At 36.2% G+C, this 22,564-nt stretch overlaps 1 protein-coding gene across 3 annotated transcripts in view; it reads right to left on the bottom strand.

Annotated features, from left to right (window-relative positions):
- PCSK5 (proprotein convertase subtilisin/kexin type 5) overlaps window positions 1-22,564 on the bottom strand; it is a 257,001-nt gene that overhangs the window by 100,240 nt on the left and 134,197 nt on the right. For all 3 annotated transcript variants that reach the window (XM_072358970.1, XM_072358971.1, XM_072358972.1), the window contains exons 9-10: window positions 16,995-17,095; window positions 7,026-7,129 (exon numbers count right to left, since the gene is read on the bottom strand). In XM_072358970.1, the coding sequence (XP_072215071.1) occupies window positions 7,026-7,129; window positions 16,995-17,095 (205 nt within the window). The remainder of the gene's footprint in view (window positions 1-7,025; window positions 7,130-16,994; window positions 17,096-22,564) is intronic.

Genomic DNA, 22,564 nt, shown 5'->3' with positions numbered 1-22,564 from the left:
GCTGAAATAAAGTTGGCTAAGGAGCACCTACAGAAATTTAAGCTGCATTTTTTTTTTTTTTTTTAAACTCAGCGACAGCCTTTTTTATGTTGAGTGTTTCTGAAAAGCACCAAGTTCCATTTGCAAAACACGACAGCTTACAAGTTTTCTTTAAGCAAAACAAGTTGGTTTGTGACTGTGCTGTGGTACAGTTTTTAAGAACATATATTCATTCCCCCTGTATCCTCAGAGGTACATTTAGGATTCCCCCGTAACTTAATAAAAACAGACAGATGTCATTTCATCCCATGAAACAGTAAAAACACCTTCTGGTGAGAGCCTCTGTGCTAGGCTGCCTTTCAGAACACATGATGACAGATGAGGTTAAGGCACTGGTGGAGGAAACGCTGACAGACTGTTAGCAGCAGGCACAAAGACAGCATTTCTGTGCTCTCAGGTGCATCAGACACACAGAGCAGAACATCCTTCTCATCCTGTCTTGTGCAGAGCTGTCAGTGCTCCAGAGAGATACTTAAACCAGTTCCTGTCTGAGCATAAATCTGAGGCAGATTTAAGCAAAAAGTTTTAATGAAGTGTTATGCAAATTATTTAATAATAGCGATGGTGACTTTTATAACTGGGACTACACTAGACCCCAAAGAAGAGAAAACGCTAATCTACTAAGAAGACTTCACACTGCCCCACAGAGCTGTGTAGCTGATTCAGGGCAATCATTTGAAGCAAAAGGAAGTTTAACAATAAGCCAAGCTTGTGCAAACGGATGGCTGTTAGCAAATCTTGTAGATGAATTTCTGCATCCACTCATTTAAAAGTTGTTACCTGATGAGCTGGTTTTTCCAGAGGGAAATAGCACAACAGTTACATGTTTTCAGGCCCCCAGCTGATCTGAAATGTCCTACAGTGGCACTTATGTTTCGCTACTACAACTAGATGTTCTAGATCCTGCTGAAATGCTCCAAATGCTTGTAAGACTGGGTAGCAGATGGTGTGAACTGCTTCCTAATTGGCTGCATGCTACACCCACTAAAGCAGTAGACACACTCTTGATAATAAACAACTGCCTCCTTTATAGTTACTGCAGTGCACTACAGCAATACAACAGCAACAGAGAGGTTTGGTGCTCCCAAAGGCAGTTATTCACTGTTTTTAGTTAAAATAGTTTAAACTATTAAACTATTCCTAGTAAAAGATGTTCACTATTGCCATGGATGTAATACAAGGACAGCTAGATATCTGACTAGTATATTTACAAAATATCCTGCTTCAACAATTAGCATATGAAAGGTTCATGCAACTGCACATAATAATCAACTTGAGAGGTTTTCCTTTAAAATGCAGTCTTCACTGTCTGAAACTAAAGAATCCTGCTTTGAATAACTATATCAACTTATCACTCCTTAAATTCATTGATCATGGCTCTTCTTTCTTAATAGTGCAAAACAAAAATATACATCTCAAATTAAGCAGCAAATTCAGACTCTTAGGTAATGAACTCATGGGGGAAGACCTTGTTACTTCATTCTCCCCTTCCTCCCTGTTGCCTAATCCTTAGCAGAGTTTTGCTAAAGGTCAGAGCTGGGCTTGCTGAGAGTCTATAATGTCAAAGGTTAACAGTTTTCACAGTCTGCATAAGTGTTGTCAGTCCACTCTGAAATGTTGAGAGTACAAGGAGTTGCAAAGTGTAGTAATGGTTCATAGCTTTGTTTCTAGGACAGAAAGACATCAAGTCTGTCAGTTGTTCAGCAGAGGCATTACTTTCTAAAATTCTCGATCCACCAAGCTTATAATGTCTTTGTGACAAGTCAGAGCTCTGATACAATAGAAATTTAAAGTGCAAATTCATCTTTTGCCTGCTGTTACTCCAGTTTTAGAACCATATAATTTACATTTTCAAGCAGATGTAAATTGGACTCATGATATAAGATTCCAGGAAAGCAACCAACTGTAACACAAAATGTCAGTCTATTTTTTCTTTATGTAACCCAGCACAGAACTGAAGTTTCTGCTTATATTCTATTTTAAATTCACAACTTCTTTCCTTGCTTTACAGAGCCATAGGGATCAGAGTGCTTCAGAGTGGATGAGTAATGAGAAGCTTTGACAATGAAGAGTGTGAAGCTGGGAGAAGAAATGACATCCCTCTGGCTTCTCCAAGAGATTCCCCCTCCTGCTTTGTACATCTCTATCTCTGAAATTATACAGACGCACTCCTGCTCCTACATGCCTTTCAATTGAAAGTAACGTAGTAGGGATCTCAGTTTTTCCTAAAAACATATACCCAACAACCTTGATCAAGGCTGCAAAGTGCAATGTATTTTCAAGCTACCTCCCCCAAATTCCAAAGAGATCTGTCAGGTTTCACTCAAACCTGGAATAGTTCAGATATGTAGCTATTTGTTTGGATTTAATGTATGAAATACTCAAGTTCCCAAAATAATTTTAATATTATCCTTAAATTAATAGCTGCCAGCTGAACTGTTGGATGTTGAAAGGAAACAAGAGCCATCTTGAAAGGTTGCAATGACCATAAAATAAAATGTCAGAATCATGTAAAACTTGCTAATCAAAAACTACAGACTGTATTGCATTTGCACAAGTTCAGCAAGTAACTTCCTGACAGCATTCTAAGCTGTCTACCTGATTGTATCAGTACTATCTTTCAAAAGATAAAGCTACACAAAAAACCATCCATCTAGCTTGCATAGGATATAGCCTTATTCATGCCTGCAAGCTAAGACTAATGCAGTTCTGCATGTTTGGTATCTGATTCACAAACTACTACAACGTAGCATTTTAAAACAGCCAAATTCAAAGCCCACAATCCACAACTCTGTGCAGCACATGTGCGGGTGCTAGGACTGGGTAAAACCTGATATTGGCTGCTGATGCCACACCCAAATATCAGATAAAAGCTGCAAAACGGAAGGTTTTTGGTAGATTAACAGCTTCATTTGGGTGACGTGATAATTCACAAATTTCTTTCTATTTTTCAAAAATCATATGCCAGCTTTGAACAAGGATTTCAATATATGATTTTAAAATTATTTAAAATAATCAGCAGGATGTTTATCAACAGCTTGTCTTCTCTGAAATGTGTATGCTGTTGTGAAGACTTTCTTGCTTAAATCTAAATTTGTTCCAATCTACTCATGACCCTGAAGAAATTTAAATCTGGACAGTCACTGGAACTCAGATAGACTCTCCACTTCCTCATTTACAGAACTGGTAATACAAGAATGATTGAAAATTAAAATTAAATTATTAACTTATTTTATAACAATAACAGTAATAATACTATTATTATTAATAATAATAATAACATTAAACCTTCATAAGCCATTAAGTGACCACTTTTTTCCCAAAGCAGCAGATACTTTTTCAGAACTAAATGGATGAGACTTGACTCTGCTACTGGTACAGGAGACAACTTTCAGTTTCTGCAGAAGAAATAACTACACAGGGTGGAGAAATCATCTGAAGTGAAAAAAGGGGCCTAGAGTTCTTACTTCCTTTTATCATTCAGTTGCATTTTATTTCACTGCACTGAAGTGTTATTATACACACTCTAGAGCCAGGAAGCGTGAAGGTTGCTCTCTAAAAATCTCCCCACAAGTTAATACCATTCCTTCACTCCAAATAGCCTGTTTCCTCAAAGACAATATTTAACAGTACTTGGAGCTTCACTTACATATAAAAAATAGTTCAGATTATTTGATTACTGTTCTTAAAATTGCAGTCTTTCATTCTGTATTTTTCAACCTAGAGACAAGCTGACATTAACATAGCATTCCCTGTTTCTGAATGCATCCTCATGCTCTGTTGTTGACCAAACAATAAACATAACAAGGAGCCTTTGCATACCAATCTGTCATAGAGAAAGCAGATCAAATATTTTGATATCTTCATAAAAACAGATGTTCTCTAGTATTTTTCCATATAATAAGTTAATTATCTCTTTAGTTATATAAAAATATATATCTGTCTGGTTATAATAAATACGCTGACTAGACCTGAAAATATTCTAAAATGAGTATTCAAGTCTTCTTTTTCAAGACTAGATAGGTAATCAGATAAGATGCATGTTAGCTAGCAATGAAACAATAATAAAAAATTACCACGAAAAAATTCTTACCCTTTTTTGGCTTAATTCTGTTGACATGTATTTAATGAATGCTGTTTACTTGCCAGCAAATTAAACAAACAGTGGGCACTGCTTTAGCAAATCACTGGCTGGCTTGAGTGCTTTTCATGAATTAATCTTTCTTTTTATGAATGTAAGATAGAAAAAAAAAGGAAATCTTTCAACCAATAATGACATCTGTGAACTCCTTCTATGTGTTCTGCATTGGAGAAACTGCAAGGGACTAAAGCGAGGGACAGTGTTGCCATGCAGCCCAGCCAAACAACCCACTAAAAAGGCATGCTGACCCACTTTCAACTACCAGCTACTGCTGACCCTTTGTTAAGTGAGAGGTTCTTCCAAGTTTTTTTGTTTTTTTTTCACCCTTTCAGCTCTTATTTCTAAAGGAGAGAGCCTGTCTCTCTCTTTATCCTAATTTTTTTCTTTCTTCCCCAGCATGCACAGAAGAAAGGAAGATTGTTTCTTGTGACTGCCTTTGCTGTAGCTAATTTAGAAAGAAATCTTTCACCCCTTCCCTTGCTAAGAGCATGCTCTGGAAGAAATACGGATCTTGCCATCAACAAAATTATGATACAATTCCGTAAGGAACTCAGTCTGATCAGAGTAATTCATCTATGAAAAACCATACTTTAATTGTTACTCTTGGCAGCAGTGAAGGATAATAGTGTAATATTATACTAAATATTGCCACGTGCAATAGTAAAAAATTGTTTCAGCCTTGCCAGCAGCGGTGTGCAAACCCTCTTTTGAGTTCAGGTTTGGATGTTGAGATTTAATCTAAATCTTTTGCTTCTCCTTCTTCCAAAACCAACAGAGGTTTAAAGAAAGCTGGATTTTTATTGGAACCATTTGCTTAGCCTATGTTGCCAAAATAATTTAGTTAAAACTAGTGCTTTTATTTGGGTTAAAGTTGATTCCTGAGCTCTACAGAGGTTGAAGCACTTAGTTTGTCTTCCTCTTTTTCAATTCCATTAGAGTCTACTGCAAAACTCTGCCAGGTCAAGTTGTACTTCCTGCATCCAGTCACCCAGTTGATGCTCCCGATTTTGCAAAAGAGAAGAAATCTTTCTCAGCCCTTTTCCTCACTGCTTATCCACTGTAACACAAAGAAAAATGTGTGTCTCTGGTGGTGTAAGAGTGCAAATCCTGCTGCCCATGCTGCTACTGCTGGTGTGTTAGTGTGACTTATCCTCTGCTAATGAGTGACAGCTGCTCTCAAATGCCTTACACGGTGTTTGGCTCTCTTGAGCAACAAGTGGAAAAAAATAAAAATACAGAATTTTGGAAGTGAGCTGGGGGAAAAAACACTCAGTTTTATGCTACTTGAAAAGCACTGTTTGAATTTCAGATGGTTCCAACAAAATGATAATACAGCCACAGTCTTCTGCCAAAACTTTTAAAATCCTGAGATATTTTTCACAATAACAAATTCTGTAATGTTATTGCAATTCAAGAGGTATCAATTTCTTGCTGTATGTGTTTTTCTTCATGTGGGCACATGCTTGTTGTAAATGGGACAAAAGCAGTCTCTTGTATGTTAGAACCTTTGCATAGTGAGGGAGTTGGTGTCAGCTACTTGTTTATAAATCTATCCTCTGATTTTAGTCTGGTTTTTGGTTGTTGTTTTGTTTTGTTTTGTTTTGTTTGTTGTTTGTTGGTTTGGGTTTTTTTGGTTGGTTGGTTGGTTTCATTCAGTTGCAGAAGAAATATCATGGGTTGGAATGATATACTAAAGATCTTCTGAGGTAGCAGTGCCTTGATCTGGAATAGATCAATGCTAGGCTTTAGTTTTAAAGTGTAACCAGGGTAAAGACCTGATGGTTCTTGTTCATTACTCTGTTCCCCAGGAGATCTTGGCATAAAATAGTTCCAATCTCAAGACTTAAACTCATCTTAAAAGAAGTACTTCAGTACTGAGTAGAATTCTTATGTGAAGAGAAATGAAAAATAAGCCAATCTGTTTTGTTTTTGTTATTGTTTTTCTTAAAGCAATCCAGACTGAAAGCAGTAAGAATTTAGTAAATGAAATTCAGAAACCAGCCCTTGTTGAATACAGCATTGGATGGATTCAAGGTCCAATTTTAATATATCTTATCTCATTTTGTGGTGCAAATGATTCCCTCTTCTTGCATTATAAAAGAAGAAAAAAAAAACAAAACAAACCAAACAGACAAAAAGGTCATAACTCTAATACAAAATTACAAGACTGTACTAAAGTTCTGAAACCTCCAGGACAATCTAGAAATCCAACTGTATCCTGCTCTACACCAGAAGAAGTGTGACCAGTAGGTCAATAGAGGTGATTCTTCACCTCTGCCCTTTTGAGACCCCATCTGCTGTGATCACCTCTGGAATTCCCAGTATAAGAAGGATGTGGACCTGGAAGTCCAGGTACAGAGAAGGGACTAATAGCTTCCATTTTATTTTATCCTAAATCACACAGAAATTTTAAATATAAATATACAAGAAACAGAAAAAAAATATTCTGTGATTTTAAATCAAAATTGACAACAATCCTGAATGAGACGATGGTCAGCATTCAGTAACTGCTGTAGCTTCAACTCCAGGTTATTTTATCAGACTACTGGCTACGTAAGGGAGATTTAAAAGCACTGGATGACTAAGTTTTCTGCCAACAGTGCACCAAATAATAGGGCTGTAAGGGACTAACAGAATCTGGACAACGCATTTTGTAGCTGCCACTTTTAATTTTAGTAACTCTAAGAGTTTCTCCTTATGGAAGATAGGGCCTTTAAGGAGGAGCCCGAAAAGTCTCCCAACTATGAACAACACAGGGTCAGACTAATTACCTGAGACTGCTTCTTCTTCATAAATGTGAAAATAAGATGCTGTCTCTAACAGAAAGAAGAAAGGAAGCTCTCACCCTTATAACCAGCTGCATTGGTTTTCCAGTCATTAGCATTCAGATGTCCAGCACGAGAAGTCCTGACAATAATGTGCTGTATGTCTCTCCATGTCAGAAATGGGCTAGAAAAAGAAGGAGAAACATGAAGTCATAGATTAGATATATTTTATTACAATGGAGTGATACAAGGTTATGAAAACTAAAGAACGTTCAAGTTAAAAACAACACAACTCTCATTTCTATTCCCTTCTTTCCTTTGCTCACCTCAAAACATTATGTCCTCACCTTACAGAATTATGACATTAAATTATTTACACATCTAGGAGATTTGCATTAAGCAGATCTTAAAGATGTGTAATATTCCACTGTGTAAATTTCAGAGTTTACTAAGTAAGGGGAGATGAAGGAGTACCTTTCGCCCAGACCTAATTTGTACGGCCACCAACAAATGTACATTATTATCTGCTTTTACCAGTGTAAAGAATAAAAGAAATGTTGGCTCACTGAAAAGCTTTAATAAATCTTAATAACAGTGTGCTAAAGCCTGCAATCCCTTTAGACCTGCAGCTCCCATTGATGCTATTTTAGGTGTACGTTGTTTTTCATTTGTTTGTTATCCCTGGTCTTGGAACTCAGAGGGGCTCCATGAGTATTCTTCAAAGAAGACCAAACAAACAGCACAGACTCTCTATAATTACAGAGCAGATGTGTGATGACACAGAGGGGTATTCCTTCAACAAATTTCTGATAATCTGTCCTCTGCAACGGTGAAAGAAGATGTTGCTTTCGTCCTTACTATGAAATTAATACTCATCTACTTTGTAGGAATGGAAGATGTCTATACGCAGTGTTGTTTGTCTAGATCCATCTCAAGGATATTTGTTTTCTTAGGTGATCATGTAATGGAGTACAAATACCATAGGGGTATTTTTAGTTTTTTCTTCTGATTTCTTGGTATTTCTATCAATTGTAATAATAATAAGAGTATGCAATTTTAAAGTGCAGTTTAGTAGAGGAAAGGACAAAGCGAGTCACTAAATAATGAAGAGAAAAACATTACAAGGGTTGTTGTCAATGTATCATTATTTACCATTACTGTATTAAATGGTACAACTCCGTTCGGTTGTAATGATGAAGATAAACAGCAAGAATGTTAATGAGACCCAGCTCTGGTTGCCTAGAATGCCAAGTTCCAGGCAATCACTGAAAACCCAGAAAACCTCAGTTCCTTAACACACCTTCTGTGTTTCATGGACCAAGATTTCACTTGGGCTGGCAGAAAAGTGACTTACTCCAAAATAAAGAACAAAAACTGGAACAAAATAATTTTAAATAATCTGAAGAAAGAAGATGATTTAAAGAAAATGCCTTATTGATTGTAGAAAGATTTTTTTTTCTTCAAAATTGTACCAATTCATCAAAATTTCATTTTTCCTCACTGTTGTTTTATGTTTCGTTGCTTTATTTTTGTACAAGATAGAAGGGCATTCCCATGAAGCTAATGCCCTCTGGCCCTAAGCATTTATTAAAGCATTAATGTGCTCATACATGCAGTTTTTTTCTTAAAGTGAAATTTCTCACACAAGAGAATTGGACTAGAATGGCCGTAGTTGTTTATTCAGCTGAACTGGTAAAAATGAATGCAATAAAAAAAAAAAAAAAAAAAAAAAAAAAAAAGAAATTGTCAGGGAATGTAACAAGTATTCAGACTTTGTAAGATAGGGTATGCTTGGACAGTCACGTAACATGCTTCAAGAAAAAAAAGTCTATCTGACTTTATACTAGCCCAGGAATTTCACTGGGAGCCTGTGTAAAGTCTTAGAAAAACATTTTTCAGGCCTTCAGGAAGACCTCCAGGAATCCCATGAGCTGCATTCTTTATAATCCCGAATCTAAACAATCTGCTACTCCATGAAGAAAACTGTCCATGCTACTGGTGAAACAGAAGGCACTGAAACACTTCTCTCATCTTTAAAATGAGACATTCAAGATAGGGCACACTCAACTGATTATTCAAAGAGGAATGGTGGCACTAATGGCCTCTATCTTCAGACAAAGGATCTGAGGCTTTGCCTTGAGAATACGGACCTCCTATAAATTGGGCTTGACTTCTGAATCAGAAACATGAGACTAACTCTCAAAATTAATGTTTGCTTTTAAGAATTAAAAAATAATGGCATGTGGCAAAAACTGAGCCACTAACTGTTATGTCTACCATCTTTATCTAAACGTAACAATTAATGTAACAGTCTGTTGTGGAAAATTTCTTTCACCAAAGTTCCAATTGCCAGCACACAGGTAGGTATACCGCTATATCAGTCTGTCTTTTATATAATTTCCTTGTATGTTTGCTAATTGTAGCAGTCACAAGATTTTACATTTTCTTATCAATGAATGACAGATTTGGCATATTTATATTGAAGAGATTTAACAGCATAAGAATAATATTCAAATCAATTTCTGTAGCCTACTGTATGTAGAACCCTCAGAATACCAAAAATTGAGCTATTACCAGTTTGAAATTTTCTTTCTACAATAGACACCCCATTTGAAAAAAATAAAATAAAATAGGTCTGCAATTGTTTGCTCATATATTATATTATATATTATAATACATATATATTTATTTTTCAGAAACTTCAACATAAAGAAAAAGGAAGAAAGAGATTGGAATGATGTCAAAATAGCAGTTTGTGTGGGGAAAGAAGAAGGTCTTTTTTCCTTTTGTTTTTTAGACAAGACAGCCTAGCAGCCAATTTTAAAGCATCTGGAAAAATCAAAAGATTAACCAAAAGATTGGTTAAATATTTGTAAAACATGTCAAAATTTGAAGATAAGCAAGTAAACAGTTGCTTGCAAGCCACGTGGGCCCCAGATCCAGACAAGATGTCACTAATGTTAATTGATTTACCACTTGATTTATCTCACAAGAATTAAAGACTAAACATCTTGAAATGAACAAATACATGAACAAGAACAGTACTTACTCTGCTTGATAACAGATTGATTTCCAAAAACAAGCAATTTCCATCCAGGAAAAAAAAAAAAAAAATAATAGTACTCATGTCTCATCTGAAACTGCCTTGGGATTATGCATACCAGACAATACTCAAAATCAAACCAGAGTAAGCATAAGTGAGAACAATTACATACAAAGTGCTTGTCCAGCAGCCAAAAAAATAATGAATGCTGTGACCTTAATTGACTATTTATACTCTAAGGTACAGCCCTCTTCTTTCAGGTTTCTCAAAATGTTTTTGAAACAAGCTAAATGAGAAAAAGATGAAACAGAACAAGAATGTTAAATTATATTACAGTAATATTCACTCAAGATTTAACTGTATCTTTAAACAGGAACAAATATCATTACTCAGGCTGCTTAAAAATAGTAGGTCATCATTTTTGGATAAATCTCATTTCTTCATTCCACAAGTAGCCTCCCTAGTGACAACTGGACTAATCTTGAAAAAAATAAAATATTCAGGCTCTATTTGTTTGCATAATAACACAGTGCCAACCATAACATTTCAGAATAAATAACTGGTGCAAGAGGGATGATTAGTGGAAATGTAACCCAGAATAATGATGATACACATAGGGTGCAGTTTGCCCTTTAAGAAAAATCTTATGGTTACTGTGATGAACAATGACTGCTGCATTATTTTATTATAGGGCAATTTCAATTTGACAAAGGTGGCCTATCCAAAAAGGTGTTTCTTGCCAAAACAGCAGAGGCTTATGAGAACTGGTGGAAGAATACTTTTTTTTTTTTTTTTCCCCAAAGAATCAAGGAAAAATCACAGTATTGTGGGTGAATTAAGATCACATTTCATTTTATATGTATCAAATAATCTGTTTTGGAAATCTTGGCTGTGACAGAACAGACACAGATAATTACTGCTATGAAATATCTAAAATGGAGTCTCTGTATCCTACATATCTTGGTCAGCTGTAGATTTTTTTTTTTTTTTAATGGATATTTGCTTAGTGCCAGCCATATGGGTGTATAAATCTACAAACAAAACATAAAAAATAGTTGCTTGGTTTATTCACATATTCCCATTGCTTACAAATCAACCAAACTGTCCCATGATATCTGTAATCCTATTACCTGTCCAAATGATTCCTACTTATACCCCAAAGATTGGAATATTAGGTGTGGTAATAGGAGTCTTTTCTAGGTCACACAAAGGGTCAGTGTGAAGACATCTCTTGCAACACAGAATTTTAACATAAGTGAGAAATGAAGATGGCTCCTAAATGTGACCTTTACCCTGTGCTCACATGTCTAAATGGTATACTCCATAACCATTTGATTCCTAAAAAACAGGAGGTTAAAAAGCAGAGCTCAGTGTTTACCAGTTGAGTCATGCATATATATGGACACACAAAATACACACTTTGGGCGTGTCTGACACTCTTATGAGTTCCAATTATCATGTACTCTTCAAATAATTCCATCAGATCCTTGCAAGAAAAGCAAAGAATATCATCTTCTTGCTGATCAGCACACATCTTGTAAATGTAAGTTTATTCCTACCCTACTGATTTCTTCTTTAGCTGACCTGTTAAGCCACTGTTCATTTAGCTAGTAGATCAAACAAAATGTTCCTTTATTTGGTTGCTGCAGAGTTAGTTGTCAGTTCTCTGTTTACAGTAGTTTTTTGGTTACCAAAAATATTAGAAATATCCATATCAGACACTTGTCATTTAATTTCACCCAATGAAAACCCTTTGAAAGAAAGTCAGAACAAACTCAAGACTGACTAAAGATGAGACTGTCATTAAAAAAGTTAATGGCAACTTAAAATACAATGTCAAATGTCAATTACTGGTTGCAGTAAGATATTAATTAAGTCTATGTATAAAGCAATGTACAGTTGCTGAAATGCAGGGAAAATGCCCTTCTAGGACCAAAATGGCATCTCTTAAGACAGCCAGGAAACTGCAGTCCTGCAAATCTGCTGTTCTGACATCTTCCACATTTTCCTTCTGCTGTAAGGACATGGGCAGAGGAAAACAGAAGGGCTGCCTGCTTCCAAGGTCAGAGTCTGGATGGGCAGTGGCAACCCAAAGAGCAACTTCAGAGACAGCATTAAGTAGCCTATAAAAGCTGAGGCTGGGCAACATTTAGTTGACCAAGAAACTTTGAGAAATAGAGCTGCCAAACTCTTAAAATGCTTAACAGAGCACATGCCAACTCAGATTTTTCAAAACTTATAAAAGCAAAAGGCATTGTCTTGACACCAGAATGATGGCTAACCACTTGTTCTATTTCTAGCTGTTGCTGCAAAGTGCAGACACAGTAAAACTCAATGAAAGGTTAAAAACGATTATGACATTTTGTTTTTAAATCTAGATTCAGTTTAAGAATTATCTGGATGGAATTTTCTTAAAACCTTTTTAAAGCAAGTTACATGGAAAAATTCAGACCAAATGATTATTCTTTGGCAAAATTATACATAACTGAAAACAAGACCTTAAAATACAAAACACCGGTCAACCTGGACTCAGGGAAATATTTCCAATTCAATCTCAGCATAATAATTAACATTCCAAAAGTGACATGCGTATTTAATGCTTAAGAGAAACACATATGAGTTCTGATCTCAGCATTTGTTTATGTTTACATTTTTCAAATACTTCACCACTAAAAGCAGTGCTTTAAGTTGACTTGAAAAAACAGTGAAGACTCACAAATGGATTTCTTACTTAGATGCTCTAACATCCCCTTTTATAACAGTCAGTCAACCAGGGGAGCTAAGGTTGCTGCACTTAATTGATAACCTCTCCTTCTCTTACATGGGAATCCTGCATACACAGGACACTCAGCAGTACTTCCACACTTTGCCTTGACTGTGTGAATCAATTATAGCCTCTGACTTATGAAAAAATAAAATCCTAGTAACTTTAGTGGCACAGAACAAATTCTCTGTATTCAGAACTGCCCCTCACCAAACAGTACACTGTTGTTTTGTTTTTTTTTCCCTCTTTTAATGGAGTTTGAAATAAAATCAATCAATATGGGAAGTACTGAAAGCATCTGGTCAGCTTTCAGATCCAAGATCTCTTTCTCTGACACTCCTGATCTCCTGCAATGTGAACCCAATTTTTTTTCCGTCTCAGTGATTATACGCAGTTTTACCCAAGGTTTAGAAGAAAGCCATGTATTGTCTATATTCTGAATTGATTAGTGGTATCAGAATTCACTGAAATTCTTTATCTTTTCCCAACATTAACTTGTTCTAGTCTCGGGTTTGTATAACCAAAGACGAATAGCGTATACAGTGCATATGAAGAGAATCATGGGAGAAGGTAAAGAATCTTCAGATCTGCAGCTCTGAGAAATAAATACAGAAGATTAATTCTTTTATTTCAGGTGCTATTTCTTATTCATGTAACTGAAGTTTATATATCATAGACTGGAAATGATGCAATGACTTTTAGACAGTGACTCATGAAGTTTACTTGAGGATGTATAATGTATCTTTTTGGCAGTGCTGAAGCAACATAAGATTTTTTTTTTATTATTGTTATTTGGCTTTACCATGGGAACGTGGCACAATGCCTACTAGAATCAACGCATCATACTGTTTTTCCTGGCTGATTCACCCAAATGTCAAATTCAAACCTTTGATCACTGAGAGTGTTTTTCTGATATCAACAGTAGATGGTACTATGCAACACAAATAGTTTATTTTTAGAGGAATAAGATTGATACCACTGTTGACTATTTGACCATTACACTTCCTTCTCTAACTGCTCCTTTACAAATAGCAACATTTGTTAATACTGACTATGAAATGTAAAATAAAACCAAGCATTTATTCATAGAATGTGAACAGGATACCAGATACACTGGGAAATGATCAGATAAAAGTGCTATACGAAAACCACAGAACACTACAAGAAGATCACAGAACACTAAGACTAAAAGATAGCTTTCTTCATGTGACAATTATTGTGTTTCCCATGAGAATTCCAAACACTCTCAAACTCAGTTACCAATCCTAAGCTCCTGAAAGAAAATGTGCTGCTTGCTATTCAAATGATGCACTGAAACTACAACTCATAAGAATGATGTGTACGCATTATTTTAAACTGGGGTAGTCAATGGGCACCCCTCACAAAACTTTGTTGTCAGGATCTTGGGACCAGACTCCAGTTGGAAAACCATCTAAGTGGATCATTCAAATCAGTAAGCAGGTAAGAGCTATTTGCCAATCTTACTTACCATATGGGGCTTATCAAAGAAAGAAGTGGCAGCTTGGAACAGAAGTCTGCCTTGCTCATTTTCCATTGTTTCAATGTACCTTTGCGTGTGAGCTGAAGCAACTTGGCTGTTCTATCTCATATAAAGGCCAGACTAGTGCTCCAGTTGACTCCTGACGTCTCCCAAGAACAAAACTTGGCTTCTGGGAGAAAACAAATTTTTAGGCTTCGAACTCTTCTATGGTATATTCTGTGGTGTTTTCCAGCATAAAATGGAATAAAACTATACATTCTAACAGGCATATTTGAGAAGTGTTCAGAACTAAGTGCTCCAATTTTTGTGTAGTTTTCTGTATGAGGAATATGAAGAATATAACTAACCATGGAAAACCCTTTTCCAACTAATGTGTTTTTTGTTTGTTTGTTTGTTTTTAATATACATATATCTCACATAAACACTTCTTCTTTAACACAGGCACTAATGTGGAAGTTAAGGAAGAATCTGTGTGAGAATAAACTTTGTCTGAATGTAGGCTAGTCCCAGTAAGTCGTTCTGCTAAGACACATTATGTGTAGAGGCTGAACCTTCCTACCAGTATTCCATTACATGTTGCTACCACGTGACAGATGGCAGCAGAGGGGCAGTCTGACAGAATGGTGTCTGACATGGCAGTGTGTATGGAGCAATGGTGTGGAACTGAATTCCTCCAGGTGGGACAAACTGTACCTATCGACATTCATCAATACTTGCTGAACAAGCTTATAAACAGGAGTTAGACCAACTTTTTACATGGTAAATTAGTGACAGGAGAAGTGGGAATGACTTCAAACTTAGACAATGATTCACATTATTATATGGGAGAAAACATCAAGGGAATGCTGGAAAAAGTTATCCTCTGTTTCCCTCCTTTGGCTCCATTTTTGTTGTAAGTACAATTAAGAGAGAAAAGTTACTGAATGGAACACAAATGAGGAAATTATATTTATGCTACTATTAGTGTATATCCTTTGTGTCAAGTTAAATACTCAGGCTAAGATTTAGCAATGAGTGAGAAATCACCATATACTGAAACTGGACAGAATATAAAAAGATAGAAAATCTATACATTACTTTTCCCTCAAATCTTATTAGCACTACACAACAAATTACTGCAAAAACATAAAAAGTGACTGGCACATTCTTTTTTCACCATACATGGAGTTATTTTACACTTTTTTTTTTGCCCTTCTTCCTAACATACTCGTTGTCACAAAAGTTATTAATTTGGGTCAAAACACACTAGTTTGAAGGCACTAACATGGATTTCCCTTGGACTTATTATCACCAAAGTACACAGAAAAATAAAGTGCAAAGTGTTTTGAGTTTGTGATAGGACACCACAATAAACAATAACTTAATTGTAGGTATTATGAGATAAAATTCCCCATGACCATTAAATACAATGATTTGTCAGAAATTAACTCAAAAATATTATAAAAACTGTGAATTAGTTGGCATGCTAATTCATTAAGAAGTAATTAATAATAACTTTCATCAGAATGAAGTTTTTGTACATGCATCTTTATCTGTATGTACAGATTGTTTAGAAGAAAATCTAAGGGTTTTAAAACTGAGATAAAGAAGAGATTGAAAAGAATGTTCTTTTTCTGAAATAGTAACATTATATTAACTTTTCAAAATAGCTTTGTTTCTAATGACTGAATTAAGAAAATGTAATTATATTAGTTCTGCACTACTTAAGATTGTATCAGGTTTTCAATTACAAACTCTAATTTTCATGACTATAACTCAATAGCACAAATGTATTCTGTGTTGAGTACTGGCTCATGGTTTCCTCAAAAAAGCAACATTAAAAATAGAAACATAACCCTGCTGCTATGAGTTACACACAAATTGAAATGACTTCTGTAAGCATACCTTTCAATGCATTCAAAGGGACTGCCCCTAAAGGAAACTGGTTTTCTTTATAATCTAATAGAATCAATCTCCTAGTACTTAGAGCCATTTGATTTCAAACAAGATTTGGGGTGGAGCATTACAGCTTACTCCTGCAAATATTATACAACAGAGTGCAAACCAATACAAGATGTTTTGAAACACAGTTCTGACTGATAGATCTCCAGCCTCTGCTTTTTCATAAAGCAGATTAAAGATATGTATTAAAGACAAGAAAGAAATGCCTGCCGTTGAGAAAATCTCTAAAGAATTGAAAGGTTTCTGAGCTAAATGTAGGACAGTGGAGCTACATTATCCATGATTTTTACAGATATAGAATTTCATCAAAAAAGACAGGGTTCCTTTTTTAGCACACAGAAGCTGAGAATTTTTGTTTTTCCTACAGTACTATTTTCTATACATAGTAGTTTAACAACTTCCCAACACTCTCCTTGACATTCAAGAACAGATACTGCAAAGAGGAGCAGAATGAGTACAGAAGGCCTGCAGAGTAGAGTAGATCTGGGCAGCACTATGAGGGAACCATAAGGCACTGTGATGATACATATTATGAGTCACTTAGTGGAAGCTGCCTGTGCTCAACATCATTTCAACATCTTGTGTAGTCTGCCATCATTTCCATAGTGCTATTGTTACGGCATATGAAACTGCCATGCTGATCTTCCCCAGTGCTGGAATGGTACTGTGAATTACCACATCCAAGTTTCTAAAGCACTCTGAGATCCTGGAATACAGGTGCCAGATGAGAAAAAAGATCAGATTGTATGGGTTTTATTTTTTTATATTTTATTTTTTTCAGAGTATAACTCAGATCTTACTTTGCTTCCAGTGCCAATGCAATGATGCCTGCAGCCATTGGTGCAGAGGCTGAGGTTCCAGTATGGCTGTCTGTGCAACGCTGCCTCAGGTCTGTGGTGATCTGGAAGAAATTGAATGTGTGAAATTTAGAACACAGCTTCAGAAATCAGAACAGGTTTCATTCGCTCAAATGAGCTGCACATGTGGAGGGTATTTACTTCTTTCATTGCTAGGGGAAAAAAAAGGTTGTCTGAATACATGACATTGTATGTCCACGCTCTACTCTGATCTCTAAGTCCTGTGTGAACTTAAAGACTGTATTGCACTGAAAACATGAGTTAGTATCTGTTCTTTTCACAGCAAGATCAACAAAAATACCGGCAAATTAGAAAAACACATGGGGTTTTATAACAGCACAGTTAGGACTCTGCCCTTATATTTGCACTTTCCACCATCCAAGAACCTCAAAGTGCTTTACAAACAGAAATGAACTAAAGTTCACGATGTCCCCATGATAGAGTGGTCAGGTGCATTTTAGATACTATAAAACTAAGGTACAGAGACGTTAACTTGGTTGCTTGCTGTTACACTTCAAGTATACAATGGTATATGTTTCTGCTCGTGCAAACTTCTGTGATTAACAAATGGACCTTTTTTATTGTTTATGCAATAATTTACATGAAATTAAGCAGAAATTGATTTGAAAATCCTGTTGTCACAAATTTGTGTTAGAAACCAACTGCCAATTAGTTATTTGTAGCTTTAAATTGTTGTATGCTGCTGGCCTATATGCTGCTACATACTTGAATACATAACCTAAGTGGATGTATGAAACTATATAAAGCAGGTATGTCCAACTCACAGCCCGCAGTCCACATGGGGCCTGGCACAGCATGTCCTGTCACTGCCCGCTGCCCTTTGCCATCATGATTGCAACTCTGCCCACTGAGTGGCCCCAACCATCCCCAGGCACACAGCCACCAAACACTGGTGCATGATCATAAATGCTTGGGTTGAAACCAGGGCACAGGGAGGGCACAGTGCAGTGCTAACTCAGGTGATGGCAAATAATTGTATGCATTTTCTGTCAACACAAGTACACTGCCAGCAATCAAATACTCAACCCAAAGAAAAATCTGTTTGTGTCTCTCTACTGGACTTTAGTAGCCCTCTCTTATCAGAGAAAAATATCCCTTACTTCACAATTGCACTTTATTCACATTAGTGCTTTTTGGCAGTATGCACATTGGTGAACAACTGTTTTTAAGGATGAAGCCTTCATTAAGGATTAAGTAAAATTTCTCCAGAAATCTCTGATGAACACCTTGACAGATCACAAAGAATAGCTGCCACTGCCATTGAATCTTACTGATGCATTAGTTTCACAAAAACAAGGTAAAACATCCCACTAGTTTTATGTTTTCATTGCTATTTTATGTTATTATTTTTTTTAAATGTGGCGTTACATTACACATGTTACGTATTTCACTTGAGGCCCAAGACAATTTCTCTTCACACTGTGTGGACCAACTAAGCCAAAAGTGATATAAAGTGATATAGAGTATCATGCGCAATACCAACTAAAGAGACATTTGTATGCTTAGTATTGGAATGTTCCTATCTCATTTTAAATTTTCTTCCAATATTTTCTGTAAGATAATAAATCATTCACAAACATTTGCTTAACCTGGAATCTCCTTCTTTTGGGCAATATTAATGCAGAAGAAATCACTACTACCTAACAGAGGATTAAGGAAAATGCACATGGAGTTGTGACTGACTGCCAGTGGACAAAAACTTTTCATGAAGGTAGAAAGTGCAATGACCAGTGAGGCCAAAGCTTAATTCTCAAAACCTCACTTGATCCTTCAGATTCAGTCATTTAACACGTATCTGCCTGGGAGCCGAAGTTCCTTACACAGTTTATCACCAAAGTACAGAGAATTATTGTGTCTCCATTTTATTTAATTCACTAGCATTGTACTTTGTTTCCAAAGTGGATGTGCAAAAAGATGAGTGGATGAGTGAAGAGAGAGGATCAGAGGATCATGAAGAAGTACAGGGCATGTAAGAATGTTTGTCTAGCTTTGATACTGAAAGAGATGTAAAATATGACCTGAAAAAACAGCCACATTGTGCCTATGTGCAGTAAAACAATTACATGTATGAGGCATAGGTTTCCCACATTTACACTAGAAATATTCAGTATTATATGTACTATATAAAATACATAAGGATACTAAAAGTTTTCATGGGTAAACATACACAAGCAGACACAAAAGGCCTATTATAGTTGAGATGAAGCTAACAGGATCTAAGAGTCATTGCTAAAATCAAGCAGTCAGCAAGTAAAACAAAATGGAAGATTCTAGAATTTGGAAAAGACAGATTAAATCATTTATTATGTCATATCCTTAGAACAGTGAACTCATCAAAGGTAATAACGAAGTCAAGAAGGAATTTTTTTTGTCCTATTAAAATCTTGCATAAAAGTACAGATGCTCTTGAAATAATTGCTTCCACTATCAGCTACAAGCTAAACCCTACAAATACAATATTCTTATAATTATTTGTCTCTTACCTTCCCTTCTATGAACTGCGCATTACTTTACACAATGTAAATCAAGTGGAAAACCTGTACAAACACAGTATTAAGAAAAGAAACGCAGCAGGAACAGACCTAACACCACGCTACCTATATGTGCAAACAAAAGAAGTGATTTTGCAGTTGAGATTAACATGACTAAGAACTACAGGGTGACTTACAAGCTTCATATACACGTTTTGAGAACAACTCCCAATATAGAGGCAGGGAGTGTAAGAGAGGCCAGGAACAGGGGCAGAAAAAAACTCAGTAGCGCATTATTGTCCCTTCTGCATTCTCTGTGGCAGAAGCTGGCTGCCTCTTCCCCTGCATAAACTGGTGCAGCAGGCTTGTTCCTTAGGAGGAGACGGATAACAAAGCCTATAGGAGCTCAGGCAGGGATCTATCGCAACTACTTTCCCTTAAGGGACATCCTCTCAATACTGTGATAATTGTGCTATCTATGTTTCTGATCCTGTGGAATAGCATGCTTCTTGAGCTTTTTATTGTCCTGTAGCTAAAGATACCAAGAATAATAAAACCATGACACCTCTTTATTCAGCAGTGTTGTCTCAAGCTGCAAGCAGATGTTGTGGCAGCAGCTTGAACTACAAGCCCTTATCTCTTTCTTTCACTGAGTAAATATTTCAACAGAAAATGTGCAAAGAAAGCTCCTTAAGTGGAAATCCCATTTGAGACATTTCAAAGGGAAGTTACTGACAGGAGCTGAGATGTTTAGGTGTAAATTACCTCCAAGATCTAAAGCATATTTTTCAGCACTATGGGTTCACTGTCAGAGACGTACTGTGTCTACCTTGAGAAAGAGTACGGACCAACAGCAAGTGAGAAACCTTCAAGAAGAAGAACAGTGCTCCAAATTCCTAAACCACACGAGGGCAACGTCATTAATCACAATAAAAGGATATAGTATTTGACAGTACCATGAAGCTTCCATTAGCATATACTAGCTGTTATTCTCTTCAATAGGATTGAGAGAAACAGGAATTTTTGAATCTGTCAACCTGTTCAACATTTATATGCTCAACAATCATCATAACAACTGCTGACTTATGAAAATGCTGGTAAAACTATCCAAGATAAGCCTATACAATACTTCTAGGATTTCAAGGTATATCTACTTCTAGCTCTTCTTAAACTACATTTGATGGAGGACAATGAATTTGGTGGAAGACAATGACTGTGGTACTGGCCTAGTTAAATGAACACGAAATTAACAATCTAGGACAGACCCTAGTGAAAGGCAGACAGATATTCTAACAATTGCAATTTAATACAGTAGTGTTAGCTGCCATATATACAAATCCAACAGCATTCAGAAAAGGCATTGGTTCTCTAAAGAACATACCCTAGGCACACAGTAACTTCATATAAGCAACTTGTCCTGAAGAGATAAGGAGATGCCATTTCTGTACAGTCATTATTAAGACTGCAACATCAATCTTCCCAAAGTTTTACCAGTTGAGAGACTAATGCCTAAGGTAAAAAATGGGATGTTCCCAGTAAAGAAAATGCTCACTCTTCCTGTCTATTTCTTGTTATTTAAAATTTCATGACACGAGCTGTCTGAACTGACTGAACTGATTTTTACCTTCCGCTACATTTCCTCAAGATGTGTTGTTTTCTATGAACCCACGTCCCTAGAAACAACAGGCATTTAATAAAAATCTTCAGTTCTCTTTGTACAACTGTACCTATTCAAAGTAGACTAGTGTCATGTTGTATCTCAATACTCTGAAAGAGTTTCTGAATGAGAGCAGGTCTTTACTTGTGTTTTAAGGAATGACAGCTTTTTGTTTTTGTTTGTTTCAAGTTCTGCTTAAGGCAAAGGCAAGTCATCAAGGCAGGAGTATGCCTTCAGGAAAGAAAATCAGGAGATGACATGGCATTTTTTAGAAAATAAAGTAGGAGAAACAGAAGTAGAGAATTTAATTTCAGAAGGTAAGTCACGTTAATATGTTTGTAAGTTATATTTGTGTGTCAGTTTCAGCTGGGACAGAGTTGTTTTTCTTCATGCAGCGTCTGATATACTGCTATTTTGGTTTTAGGAGAAAAGCAGGGTTGGTAACACACTGACCTCTTACTTGTTGAGTAGTGCTTTACAGAGCAAAGGATGTTCTAGTTTTCTCAGCTTCTCCTACTGTCCTGCCTGCAAGGGGGCTGGGGGCACAAGGAGCTGGGAGAGAACAGTCAGGCCAGCTGACCCTAACTAGACAAAGAGATTTTCCAAATCACGTGTCATTATGAGAAAGGATAGTTAGAAAAAACGGGAGCATGTGCAGCATTTTATTGCTTGGGAACTGGCTGGGCATCAGTTGGTAGATGGTGAGCAATTGTTTGTGCATTGCTTGTTATAAATGCATGTAAATATAATTATCATAAATATTACCTTTTTTTTCCTCTACCTTTTCTTTATCTCAGAAAATATTTTTTATTTCAAACCATGAGTTCTACTTTTTTTTTTTTTTTTTTTTTTTTTTTTTTTTTTTTTTTTTGGTGAGCAAAGGACTGTGTACTGCAAAGTTGCCTTTAGGGTTAAACCACAGCACTGAGGGACTAACACATGCCTACCAGTGCTTTAAGATATCATTTAGAAAAAAATATACTAGGAAATGTGATTCATTTGTGCAACATGTCTGGTAAATGAAAGGCCCATATGGATAATCAAACTTAAATAGTACTAGACATACTAGCTGCATGATCCACAGCTGAGAAGCTGTCTTCCCAGTGTTGTTCCCAATGTTGCTGCATTCAAAATAGCAGAGACAAGAATAATAGAAAACATACTTTTACAGCTATATATCACTATCACTAGTGCTGCACTGTCTCTGTTATGAGGAATAACTGATACATGGAAGTAGATTTTCAGTGAATTTACCTTATGCTCATTTGCCTTTGTCCCAGAGTGTGAACTTCTACATCTGTGGCTGAGCCTGTACTTTGCAGCTGCTCTTGAAAACAGCAAAAATTAATTCTAGTCCTTTTCTC

Source organism: Excalfactoria chinensis, chromosome Z (assembly GCF_039878825.1).
Source record: "Excalfactoria chinensis isolate bCotChi1 chromosome Z, bCotChi1.hap2, whole genome shotgun sequence".
NCBI classification, from domain to species: Eukaryota; Metazoa; Chordata; class Aves; order Galliformes; family Phasianidae; genus Excalfactoria; species Excalfactoria chinensis.
This window is presented reverse-complemented; position numbering and strand designations above follow the sequence as displayed.